General features: G+C 40.7%; 1 protein-coding gene across 2 annotated transcripts in view; it reads left to right on the top strand.

Annotated features, from left to right (window-relative positions):
• UBE4B (ubiquitination factor E4B) overlaps positions 1-13,777 on the top strand; it is a 2,592,778-nt gene that overhangs the window by 671,806 nt on the left and 1,907,195 nt on the right. For both annotated transcript variants that reach the window (XM_044063145.1, XM_044063144.1), the window contains exon 6: positions 2,954-3,173. In XM_044063145.1, the coding sequence (XP_043919080.1) occupies positions 2,954-3,173 (220 nt within the window). The remainder of the gene's footprint in view (positions 1-2,953; positions 3,174-13,777) is intronic.

Below are 13,777 nucleotides of genomic sequence, written 5' to 3' on the forward strand. Positions count from 1 at the left end.
AAGGGCGACAGGTGCAGGCCATCTCTGGCAAAGCATTGTGGCTTGTCGATCATGTCATCCCAGGCAGACAGATACTGGATCCCCTTAGAATGACACCAGAAGCTTAGCCAATTGTTGAAGTCAATCATTTTGTCCTTGTACTGTGGTATCATTCTGGGTGATGGCAGGATGCTACTCAGGGTTAGGGTCATACCTGCCTGGGCTGCAAGATCAGACAGCTCCTCCATGTCCCTTTTCATGTAGTCCAAGGAGGTACGTCTCATGTCATTCACACCAACATGGACAATGACAGAGTCATATTTGTACTTGTTGTGGAGTGACCTGAGTGCATGCGTTATGTGGCGTATCCTGGCACCCGACAGGCAGCTGACAGTAACTTTCTCCTTGTTTAGCCTGGTGAGTGGAACATCAGTGTGCCTGACTATAGAGTCACCTATGACTAGAGTGTTGGGTACGTTGTTATGCCTTATGGGCTGTGGTTGAGTGGCACACAGTTTGTGGGCTATGTGTCATTTGGGTTGTGTTGGGGGGTGGAGGTTGCTTGTGTTTCTGCTTTGGCGATCCCTGTTGCTTGGGCAGGTTTTTACTGAGAGCCTCCGCGAATGTAGGTGTGTGTTTTGTGTTTCTATGTGTGTGTTTTGGTGGTGTAGGTTTTGAGGGACTATGTGCTGAGTATGGTGTGGTGCAAGTGTTTACCTTCTCTTGACCGTCTCATCCAGTCTTGGGTGAAGAGAGCTTTGCTTCCAGTTTGGCTATATAAGTGCATCTCTCACAGGTTGTAGTGTTGGTTGGTAGGAGGAGAGGGTTGTCTGTGTACATGAGGCAATTACTGCATTGCCCCAAGATGCCCAGATTCATCAGGTAGACAGGAGAAAACACCGGGGGCTGACCGTTAGACATGCCTGGATAGGTGCTTGTTTGTTAAGTAATAGAAACTGTTTTCCTCTAGACAGTGAGGAAAGTTGAGTGCTGTAGTAATTTGTAGCTTTAGTGCTTACAATAAGTTCTGAACAAGTGCTGAAACAAAAAACTGGCTAGTTCTAAGAAACAAAATTAAGCTAGAAGGCTTCCCTGCAGCACAGAAAGGCTTGGGCCCTAGAAGCCTACAAATAGTCATGGACACCGCAAATCTATATCCAGGCTAGACTACCCACAGGAAAGGCAGGAAACAAGCTTAGAAAAAGTATTTTTTTTTTTTGTTTTGTTTTTTTAGTGGAAAGAGAGAAAGGAGTAGCAGAAACTAAGCTGATTGGCCCTCTCAAATATTCTCCCTGTACTGGGTAGAATGAGATAATTAAACGGATACACAGAGTAGTAGAATGTAAGATGGGAGATGAGCAGTTTGGATTCAGATCAGGATGCAGCACAATTGACACAGTGCTTGCATTGAGACAGATACTTGAGAAGAAGCTAGAAATGAGGAGGGACTCCAACTGGGCATTCCTAGGCTTGGAGGAAGCATATGACAAGGTCCCAAGAAAGCTGATCTGGACAGTACTGCGGTGATTTAAAGTCCCAGAAATATTGGTAGAAGTAGTGCAGGCTATGTACAAGGACCCAATGACTCTAAGTACGAACAGTGTTTGGCCTCACAGAGGGGTGCCCAGAGGGAGTGGGTGTACATCAGGGTTCATCTCTGAGCCCACTGCTGTTCATGCTGGTGATGGACTACATTAGCAGACAGGCTGGAGGGGACGGATCAACAAAGCTGCTGTATGCAGGTGATGTGGCAGTACTGGCAGTCTCTGAGCTAGAATTCCAGCAAAGGATAGGAGAATGGAATGCAAATCTGAAGACACATGGGATGAAACTAAGCACAGATAAGACCATGGTAATGGCAGCAAATTGGCGAAATCAGAAGAAGCTAAGAATAGAGATAGAAGGGAAGATAGTGGAATAGGTAAACAGCTTCAGGTATCTGGGAGGGGTAGTTGAGGAGAAGGGTAGGCTGAATAAAGAGGTCAAAGCTAGAATCAGAGGGGCTGCAGCCAACTGGCATAGAGTATCAGATGTAGTGCATGACAGAAGAATGCCAAAGAAGCTGAAAAGGAAGGTGTACAAGACAGTGGTGTGACCAGTACTACTGTATGGTACAGAAACCTGGGCAGTAAAGGCAGAACAGTTGAAGAAGCTAGAGGTGATGGAAATGAAGTGCCTGAGAAAGGTGGTAGGATGCACACTGTGGGACAGATGAAGAACTGAGGAAGTAAGAGCAGAAGCCAAAGTAGCTCCAGTTGCAGAAAAGATCAGAGAGAACATATTACGGTGGTTTGGACATGTGTAGAAAAGCAGAAGGCAATCTGGTGAGGAAGATTTGGGACAGACAGGAAGCAAAGAGGTGGATGGATTGTGTGAAAGAAGATCTGCGACAGTCAGGCGTGAGTGTTGAAGAAGGCAGGAGTGTGACACTGAATCAAGATAGTTGGCACCAGTTAACACGATACCCCAACCCCATGTAGAAAAATGGGAAAAAGGGGGCTGATGATGATCTGTTATACAGTTGTGGTAAGGTACCTAGACTGTTGTAATGTTACTTTTCTTTCATGCATGGATGCAGACAAACAGGCTAATTTCTCTTGAGTTGTCTTAAACAGTGTCTCATAGTATTTTGCTGTAGCAAGTACAGTTATAGCTTGAAATATTAGAATAAAATTAGACCACTGGATTGTATATTCATCTTTTTATGTTTTATTGCATAGTCTTTTAGAGATGCAAACTATAAATTGAAAAAAAATCTTAAAACTGGAGGAGATGTATATATTTATTAATTGTTTGCAAGGTGGTGTAGCTAGATACACATGTTTATAAATAGTGTGTGGCATTGGTAGGGAAAGTATGGAATATACTTTGCTGGATGCTTATCTGCTTTCTTGCATCTGACTGGGTAATGTAGTTGTTAACAGCCTTGATAGCCTGCAACCTGGTGACTGCTGTGGCTTCTTTTCTTTTACAGTATTTTCCGATTTTAAAGATTTAATTAGCCAGATTTTGATGGAAGTTCTGATGATATCCAGAGAAGAAAACCCATTTGCTAGCTTGACAGCAACATCTCGCCCCATTGCTGCAGCTGCCCGATCACCAGATAGGAGTTTGGCACTCAACTCTGGATCAAGCCAACGAGCAAGCCCAATGTTTTGTAACACTAGTTCTTTTGGTGCAAGCTCCTTATCAAGGCGAGTGTTTACTTATTTATTTTGGTGAAGTTGCTTTATCAGTAATGATTTTTTTTGTTGACGATTGTTTGTTTAAAAAAGACGTGTCATCCACGTTTTGCTACATTGTGACAGCTTCATTTTTCAGATTTTATAATGGAAGAAATGGTGTAATATTGAAGTAACACTGTAGAAATATTAAGAATAAAAACTGAAAAGTCCCTCAGCAAAACATTTTTATAACCGCCACAATTCAAAATATTAGAAATAGTAATATCTAAACTTTGAGGGAGTTGTTACTGTTCAACACATTTCAAGATCTAGCAGTAACATTAAAATATTGTGGCTCCGTTTGGGTTTAACAGAAAAGTGAACTGGAGCTCTGTAATTAACTAGCATGTGTTATTCAATAACTGCAACTGTATAATTGATGAGCATTTAGTTTTCATTGCTGTATAATAGCTGTCATTATTTTGTGTATGCGTGTATGCTTTTGTTTATCATAAGTTCTCTGCATATATTACTTCATTAGAAGGCTGTTATAGCCAATGCTGTAGAAGGCGTGTGACTAGGTTTGTGGCCCTTTATTGTTTCTTCCTATCAGGTTTGAGTTGCAGAATAGTTTTCCCCAGCAAAAATCAGGTGGTGTTTGTGGTATATAGCCCCTTAACATAATTTGTATTACTGTATGTGTTAAATCAGGTCTGTTTCCATTATGTTGTGCAACATATTGTATATTGAAAACTTATCGCAGCAAAGTGATGCACATTTTGTCAGATTGCAGTAGCGGAAGTTGCCATTTAGCATTTAGTAGTCAAGAATATCATTGTTCAGTGTGTAGAGTAGCTTATTAATATTAATGTGTATCACTACATTACAGTTGCATTTATTATAAATAAGTACACTTTACATTTAGAAGTTATGCCTTTTTTAAAGATTTTTTTATTAATTTAACATATTTACAACATATGCACAGGAAGAAATTCAACTTCACATATTGTTATACGGTGATAAGAATGCATTGAATCATCAAGGTAATCTTGTACAATTAACACATTAAGAATATTGGTATTTTCACTAGCATTTTAAGGTTATCCCAACCACTAAAGTATTTGTATGATTTATAGATCTTATTCTGAATGCTTATTTTTCATTTTTATGTAGTATTGCTGTTAAATGTAATTCTTTGAACGTCGGAACTTAGTTTGATTTCCATTTTTTTGTAATAACTTTGCTAGTGACTATCTTAGAGCCCAAAATAGTTTTTGCTCTTTGGCTTTTACATTTACAGGAAGTGGAACATTCAGTAGTATTACTGATCTAGTTAAAGAAGAATTATCAGACCATAACCATTAAAAAACATACTTCTCTTCCCAGAATGCATTTAATTGTTCACAGTCTATAAAAATGAATGTCCAGTCAACTTTTACAAATTTATTGTATCTCCAACAAATTAAAGAAGTCATTTCACTAAACTTGAGATTTTATAGGGAATAACAAACATTCTATGTATATATTCCACATAAAAACTTTCCAGTATAAACTTGAAGTTTGACTAATTTCAGTAACAAAGTTTTATTCTGTCTGTTGTCAATCAGTCCACTACTATAAAAAGTTTCAGAATTTTGCATCAAAGTTATTATTTATAATTAATGTATGTAGCTTGGACAGACTTCTTTTGTGGGTCAATCTACCTTCGATAACATTTTTCACTTTTCATATAATGGGGGAGTAGTGTTATATTCCTCTTCATTCGTATTGTCCATAAATTCATTTAATTTCTTACAGATGGACAATATTAACTGGTTAGCAGGTTAATCCAACTTATATTCTTTCATTAAATATTGTGGGAACGTAGCTTTTCCTTTTCCAAAGCAGTCAGACCATAATACTGATCCCTTCCTTTTTCATAGGTTCATAGGTAGGTACTAGGCTCTTGGCCCTAGGACCTATATAAGCCTAGCCAAAAGGTACCCTGGCTTTTGCCACCCAAGAAAATTATTTTCCTGTGCCACTGTCGAGCAGAGCCACAGAAGTGATCCCCGGGGTGAATTTCCTATCTCCCATCCCATCATCAAGATTTTTCTTGAAGAGTGCTAATAAGGAGCTTTGGTTGATGTAAATAAGTAGTTTGTTCCAGAGTATGGGAAGTCTCTGGGACAGGAATATACCCCTCCAGCATGTTCTGTTTATTGTGGTGACAAGGTTTAGGTCCCTAGAGCGTGTAGCTTGTAGGGATTGGGATTTCTTTAAGTGGAGCATGTCCAAAAGTTCTGAGTTTGACATAGCTTTGTGTGTTGGGCAGAGATCGCCCCTGAGTAGGCGATATGCGACAGAGTAAAGCTGCAGTTTTTTTGAGACTGTCTGTGTAGGGCATCTGTTTGAGGCTGGTAATCCTCTTTGTGAGGTATTTCTGCGGCCTTCCAGTTGTTGTAGATGTCTTGTGAGGTACATACCAAAAGGGGCGTTGTACTCTATAATGGGTCTAATGAGTGACGAGTAAAGGGGAACAATGACCTCTTTTTTCCTTGATGAGAAACCTTTTGTGATGAGGTGTGCCACATAGAAGGATTTCCTGACTACTGTGGCGATGTGATTATCAAAGGAAAGACTACTGTCCACCTGTGTCCCAAGGTCTCTTATCACACTTTCGGTGTTAAGTAGACTACCGCCTATGTGGTAGTTCATGGGTACAGAGTTTTTATCAAAAGTGATGACAATGCACTTTTTGGAATTGAGTTTGAGGCCATGGCTTTGACACCAGGCATCTATCTCAGTGAGGCCCTTTTGTAGGTTGTCCATATCTTTTGGAGTTTTGATTATGGCTCCTAGTTTGCAGTCATCTGCGAACTTCGTTAGTAAATTCATTTTAACATTGTTCTAAGTTTCCTCAAATTTAGAGGTATGTGCAGTGGCAAAGCACAAAAAGTCCATTTTGATATGAATGGAGTTTAAAAAACATTACCTCTTTTAAAGAATTGGTTTCATATATGCAAAGTGTAAAGACGGAGACAAATTTCCTTCTAAGTAAATTTTGTTATTAACCAGATGAAAGGATTATTACATATTTATAATTTATCTCCTTTAATAAACTTGTAGGAATTTAGTATAATCTGCTCCTGGATTGTTTTCCATTGACTAGTGTAAGTTGAGTCTATCCGAGTATATAATAGTTAAAACTTGCAGCAATAGAATTAAGATTCTACATCTGGGAAGCTAAAACAGCCATACTCCCATAATCTTAGAGATTAAGCTTTCTAATAAGTATTTTTTAATAATTGTGTTATGCATACTTTATTTGGTATTGATACTTTTGTTGTACAGAATAAGTTGGAATTCCACATTTACCTACTGCTTCCATTCCGTACCACATTTTAACATTTCTGACACAAGACTCTGGTGTTTAAACTGCTGACATCTTAAGGCTTTAGCATCATACACTTAAGTAACAACCACAAACCTATTAGTTTCATTGGCATTATTGTGTTGATTGGTATTAGATGTTTTTCAAAAACTGCAAAGGTATCATAGTCCATGTGAGAGCAATGACTTATTGTGTTGGCATGTGCACACGAGCAAATACAAGCATAATTCATTATTTCAAAAACGCCAAAGCAGTGCAAGTCAAATCGCCCAAAGCACGACCTCTTTCCACACAGATGCAGGAAACAATTTTATTAAGCTTCGACAATGCTTTTCGTTGTTTACAAAAAACAACTTCTTCAGATAAAAACATTTTAAAACACTGTGGTTTAAATTCCCCTCCTTCCTATCATATGTTTAAAAACAATAATATGAATGGCTGTCCATTTCTTGCTTAGAAGGCAAACTCCACCTCTCTTTAGTTTAATAAAACAAACAGTTCTACGATGCTATAAACATCACAGAACATTGGCTACATGCATAAACCTACCTAAAATGCTGCCACCTTTTGTTGTACTTTGCATGGTTGAGTGCTGCATTTACTCTCTTGCTCAAAGTATAACATTGTATGGTGGTAGGTGATCAGTTCTTATGCAGTTTCTTATCAACAAGTTAGAAGCAACACACTTGTGTCTCTAGAAAGATAAATGTGAACTACGTTTAAACACCTATCTGTATTCCCAATGGTTTGATGACTTTTGCTCAGCAAAAGTTAGTGATTGGCTTGCACAAATGTGAGCACATTGTATAGACAGGACAGCTGCTGACATGTGGATGTTGTACCATGCACTTATGTTGCCCAAATATTCTTCCTTTTTGGAATTCATCACTGAAACTGATTATGCCATGTCTCCTGCTTCACCCACAGGAAATCTCATGTAAAGATGGCCTTTGTTGAGTAAGTGACCTTTTAAAATGGACCAAAAACTGGAACTGGAAGTGAAGCAAAAGAACCTCTTCCAAAATTGGTTTTAAACGTTTTAATCCACAGTAAAACACAGTAAGCCACGCAAAAAAATACACAATGAACGCCTTCTCACTCAGCGTTTTCGTCACTACTGGACTTCATCAGATGCTGTTCGAGTTGAAGTCTGACTATAGCCCAGTTCTGCTGTGGCTACCCCTAACTGGGCTATAGTCAGACTTCAACTCGAACAGCATCTGATGAAGTCCAGTAGTGACGAAAACGCTGAGTGAGAAGGCGTTCATTGTGTATTTTACTGTGTTTTACTGTGAATTAAAACGTTTAAAACCAATTTTGGAAGAGGTTCTTTTGCTTCACTTCCAGTTCCAGTTTTTGGTTGGTTGGTGATTTGTGGTGGTTGGCAGACACCGGTTTGGCGTATTTTTCTTGGACCTTTTAAAATGGGAAGCCAAAGAGGTGCATGATGCCCAGAAATAATATGCTGGCCTTCTGTGCTTTGAGGCCCCTGTACCAGTGAAAGTCCAGTCCTAGGATGTCTTCTTGGCAGTCCAGCCTCAAAGCAAGATAGGAGCCTACCCACCCAGCCCCTGCCCCTAAAAAGCCTGATCGGTTTCATAGAGTCCAGGAGTCCCAAAAATTCCTGAAGAGAATTACTGTAGCTGATTCAGCAGTGTTTATCACTCTATCCTGAGAAAGGATTTAAATTGGTTCCTGCTCCCAGTACTTTGGATATCTCCTAGACCATTAGTCAGATGAGTAAGCACTCCATCTGGTGTGGCAGCTATGTGGTGTGTTGTTGGGAGACCTGCCTGTCTGAGGCTACAGCCCCTTTGAGAGGATGTTAAAGTGGAGCTCCCCAGTGTCTGCAGAGCTGAAGCTTCCAAAAGGGTGGAAGAAATGAGGAAGATTGTTTAGTCACTGAAGCAACTCTTTTGTCCTCCTATACCAAAATGTGAGAGCAACTGCCCCTGTAAATCCAGGTCATACTATCAGCAGAAAGGTAAAGATAAGCTGGCAAAGGTAAAAAAAAGGACCAGTGCAGTGGCAGGGGGACCAGAAGGGGAAGCCTAGAGGGCCTTCAAGATCATATCACCCAGAGGGAGAAATGAGTTTTAAGATCTTCTCCCTCCCCTTCCTTCCAAGCCCCAGTCCCAGTAAAGCAGAAAAGTTGACCTGGTTTATGAGAACTAATAAAACATACAGCAGACAAGTGGGTACTACATATTACCTCCTAGGAGATGCATGCTTCAGTTCCTAAGACATCCAGAAATGTTGGGCATCCCCCACCTCACCCCTTCCAAGACTGTGACTTTTGTTTAGACACCCGTTTGGAATCCAGCACTCATTACTGCAGTTTTCTTCTCATTATGTGCACGTTTGATTTTGGTTTGTGCTCAGACTGCTGGAACATCATTAGTGAAGGGGCTTCATTTGTTTGGTGTATGGTATATGGTCATAAGTTCTTAAACAATTGTTTGTGTTAGGGTGTTGAGTGCATTTATTTAGTAAGCTGGATGAATTACTTTGACTGGAATTTCTTTTGATTGATGTCAAACACCTGGTGTGTACACAGTCAAAAGATGGTAAGAGGGTTGGGGTTAGTGAAGGCAACTATCTCACATCTGTCACTTCATCCAGTCCAGTTGTGGATCTGAATTACCTTTTTGTGTGTGTGTGTGTGCGTGTGTGTGTGTGTGTGTGTGTGTGTGTGTGTGTGTGTGTGTGTGTGTGTGTGTGTGTGTGTGTGTAAAGTAATCCGAAATACATCAATAAAGGCATAATTTCTTTCACTTGTCTGCAGTAATATGTCAGAGGTATACCTAATCAAAAGTGGTTAGCCTGAAGGTAGGACAACAGTCAGTCTGTCAGAGAAAATTACTTATTTTTACTTGGCCAGGGTTATATAATGGTGCGTGTGTGGATTGTCAAGAACAGTGTCTGCATGTGAGGTAGTGAAGGCATCACTAAGGGTAGAATGTCTTCCAAGTGAACATTGTCTAACAGCCAAGGTGCCCCTTATCAAAAGATATTAGAATGGGGCGTGGGGTTAGTGTATGTAAGGATGCAAATGATCCCAGGTGCAACGAAATCACAGATAAATGACTGTACACCCAGTCTGTTTAGTATATGTTAGTTTAACAAGCCAAATGCATAACTTTAAGCAGATTATTTTCCAGTTAATATTGGTAAAACGTCAAAATTTAATAAAGTGGTCATTCTTACCCAGCTCAATGCAACAAAGGGATAAAGACACAACTGTGATTTAGCCAACCCAACTTTAAGCAACATGCCCATATGCTAGAAGAACTGGTAGAGAAGGATTGAGTGTAAGCCAACTCTTGATTCATCACTAGAAAAAGAAGGCTCCCAAGTGCAAAAAAGCATGTAAGACCAGGGATGTGGTAGTGGCATAAAACTGGTGACAATAGCCTTGGGTATTTGGGAACACACACACACACACACACACACACACACACACAGACACACACACACACACACACACACAGACACACACACACAGACACACACACACACAGACACACACACACAGACACAGACACACACACAGACACACACACACACAGACACACACACAATGTTCCAGTGATCGGAGTGCTCATGGCAACCACCAGAAAGGTGGAACTAGGAATTAACATCAAAGTCTTTCCCATCACGAATTAAGTAAAGCAAGTAACCACTCAGATGGCTTCTATCAGCCGTAGTGCTACTGGATAACTTGCCAGCCTGGGGAAAAGTACAGTTCAAATTGAAACATGGTCAGACCTAAGCAGGTGGGGGGGGGGGTCATACTGTCATGGAGCTGTAGTGAAGGCAGCACCTGGTTGAAGCAGTAGACATTGATCACAGTGGCAGTACCCTTCATGGTTGCATGGATAATGGCTGTCCTTGAGGTCATTAAGTTCCCGTGAGACCAGTTCCTCTATATAGAGAGGTTCCCTTGTGAGGTGATGTGGGGTGCCAGTGGAATGTGGTAGACTAGTGGAATTTATGGGCTGTGCAGGAGAGTGGGTTAATGGTAGTCATGAGGGGCAAAATTTACTTAGTTTTCTTTCTTTTTTAGATGGGCCAGTTAGTAGTAATTAATGTACTTTGGATTCTTCAGAGTTAAAACAGTCATGGATCTGTATTATCAGGGCATTGTATGTTTATGAACCAACATGAAGTATACTACTTTGGGAAGAATTTGTTCCATTGCTACTACAGTCAAAATATTAGATGTATACTTGAACAGAAAATAGTTCATAGGTAAGTACTAGTTAGCTGCTCTTGTGGGTTATTTTATGCTTACATTTTCCTTCAAAGGTGAGAATCAAACCTTGTGCCTGTGAAGAGAACACCTTAACCATTGTGCCAGTCTCATATCCCTAGTTAGTGTATGTTTTAGGGGGAAGGAGATAGCCTGTCTGTGAAAGCTTAAATTCTTTGTCGTAAAGAAATAAAAATATCATAGCTATCATTTGCATTTAAGCAAGTGGCTGGTACAGTCTACATCCCAGAGTGAGATGGCCTCAGAACGTCTTAGCTGGTTGTTTCCGTATTGGAATCAAACCAATTAGGAATCTTTATTTCTAGTATAGATGATGTTTCTAACTCCTGAAGATCTTCTGTCTCCTTTTGGGATTGTGCTAACATTTAAGAGGTCATATTTTGACTTGGGCTATTCCTGTACCTTGGCTTAGCAAATGATGGTAGAAGTTGGTGCTTATATTATAAGTTGATGTTCGTGTCAATATGACTTTGAAGTAGACCTTGTAACATGCCCATGTTTTCCCTGCATCTTCCTTGGTTTTCTTTATAAACCAACAAAAAGAACTTGTATTTACTGTGCTTACAGTTGTCTTCCTTATTTAAGCATTAGTGACTGAACTGACAAATAATTGAACATAATGTTGGTTGTAGCTTGTGTTTTACTGAAGCATTCAGGAGGTACTTGTGTAATAGAGGGTAGTCTCATATGGACATTTGTCAAGAGTTTGTTCTACAGTGTCATGGACCATTTATGGTGTCTCGATTTACATCAGAAATGTACCTCAAGGCTGGTCAAACAAGACAATGCACTTGAGCTACTCCACGTTCAAATCACCTTAAACAAAATTCAAAACCACTTCCTTGCAAACGATGGGTCCCCCTCTATGACCCAGGAAATCCTTGCCATGTATTTAAACTTATTGGAAACCCTCACCATCCAACCCAATACCATATTCATGAGCGACTTTAATTACCCCACTATTAACTGTGAATCCTATATGACACCAAACGTACAGGCATAGAGATTCCTGTATTTTGTAAACACAAACTCCCTGGACCAGATTGTCAGTACACTGAGCAGGGGTGAGCAACCATACTGGATCTGGTCCTCATTAATATGGGAGAGTGCTGCAAACACACCCTAGTATAATGTCTTCCCTGGTAAGGTCCGACCATAAAATAGTCTCCTTTGAAGTAAAAACAAAACTTGGACACCCTAGCTAACCCTGGAATATTCAAAAACTACTCTAAGGCTAACTTCCTGCTATTAAGTGATTAACCTGACAAAATTTCAAACCCCATTACCCCTGAGACCTGCTGACTATGCAGGACTGTTCACAGAAACCCTATACAAGCATGTTAACACCTGTATAGCTGCAGCTGTATTCACCAGGAAGAAGTACAGAACTAACTCAAAAAATAAGCCACCCTGGTGGAATCACAAAATCAGTAGGCTGTATAACAGAAGGAAGAAGATCATGGCAAGAATTAGGAGGTGCAGCACCCAGCAGGGTAAGAGCACTTTCATTGAACTAAACAACTCAGAGGACAAATAGTCTACCACAGCCAAATTTGATGTAAATTTGGCCTCCCAGACCAAGGACAACCACAAGGCATTCATCAGCTATGTCCTCAACCTCAAAGGCAATATGCAGTTGTGTGCAGAGTTCATTTTAAGTGGAGTCACCTGTACTGAGCCAGAAGGTGTAGCAAACCTACTGGCCGACAAATTCAGCTTCAACTTTACCATTTCCTCCCCCTCAACCTTCCCTCAGGAAATACCATCAAATAACTTCCCTGCAATCACTAGGGAGCAGGTCCTTAATGCTGTCTCCAAGGCCAAGAACACTGCATCAATGAGCCCAGACAGTATCCCAGGATGCCTTCTGAATAGCATGAAACATGACCTGTCAGGCCCTCTAGAATTGCTGTTGAACTGTACCCTCCAAACAGGCTTCATGCCTCATGAATGGAGAACAGCAACAGTCACCCCTCTGCACAAAGGTGGGCTATCTACAGACCCTGAGAATTGCAGACCCATAAGTCTCACTAGTCTTGCATCCAGACGCTGGACCCAACCCAGTTTGGTTTCATCAAGGGCAGGTCATGCCTACTCATCCTGGTGGACTTTGAGAAGGTCACCAAAGCAATGGATGAGGGCAAAATGGTTCACACTGCCTTCCTTGAGATGGCCAAGGCATTTGACACAATACCCCATTCGGGCATTTTTGACAGGCTCAAGAGGTTACATACAAATTCGTATGTCACCTGGTAGATAGCCAACTGGCTCACAGACAGCACCCATGAAGTTAGAATTGGGGATTCCACCTCTACAAAGAGGCCAGGCACAAGTGGAGTCCCTCGGGGATTGGTCCTTCGACTGCTTCTTTTTGACATTTACTTCTCTGAAGTCAAGGCCAATGTCCGTGGCCTCTGGCCGATGAAATTTATGAATTAAGAGCTGTCTTTGATTCCCACACCGATGCAAGTGTTCTCCAGGAAGGGCTGATATAGACAAACAACTCGTGTCAGAGCCGTGGAGTAAAACTAAATGCCAAGAAATGCATAATATTATCTTTTGGGAAGTCATCTACCCCTGGTAATGATCATATTGACAACATACCCATTAGAGTTGACCCAGTAGTCAGGGACTTAGGGACACACAAGACAGTAATCTAGCCTTTGACCATCACATGTGCACACTAGTGAGGAAATCATTCTATGTTGCACAATTTATAAACAAAGGTGTGGCATCCAGGTCCAAGGAAGTCACTGTTCTGCTGTATTTGACATTCCTCAGACCTATCATCGAGTATAGTGCCCCCTTTGGTATGTACTTATCCAGACATATCCAACAAATGGAGCATTCACAGAGGTTCTTCACTAAAAGAATGCAAGGCGTAAGTAAAATGTTGTATGCAAACTGCCTCAAGGTCATATCCCTGTATTCTGTCTCCAACAGGCTGTTCACGGGAGATCTATGCCTGGCATATAGGGCATTGTCAGA

Source organism: Protopterus annectens, chromosome 2.part1, assembly GCF_019279795.1.
Source record: "Protopterus annectens isolate FY-2018-M chromosome 2.part1, PAN1.0, whole genome shotgun sequence".
Lineage (NCBI taxonomy): Eukaryota > Metazoa > Chordata > Ceratodontiformes > Protopteridae > Protopterus > Protopterus annectens.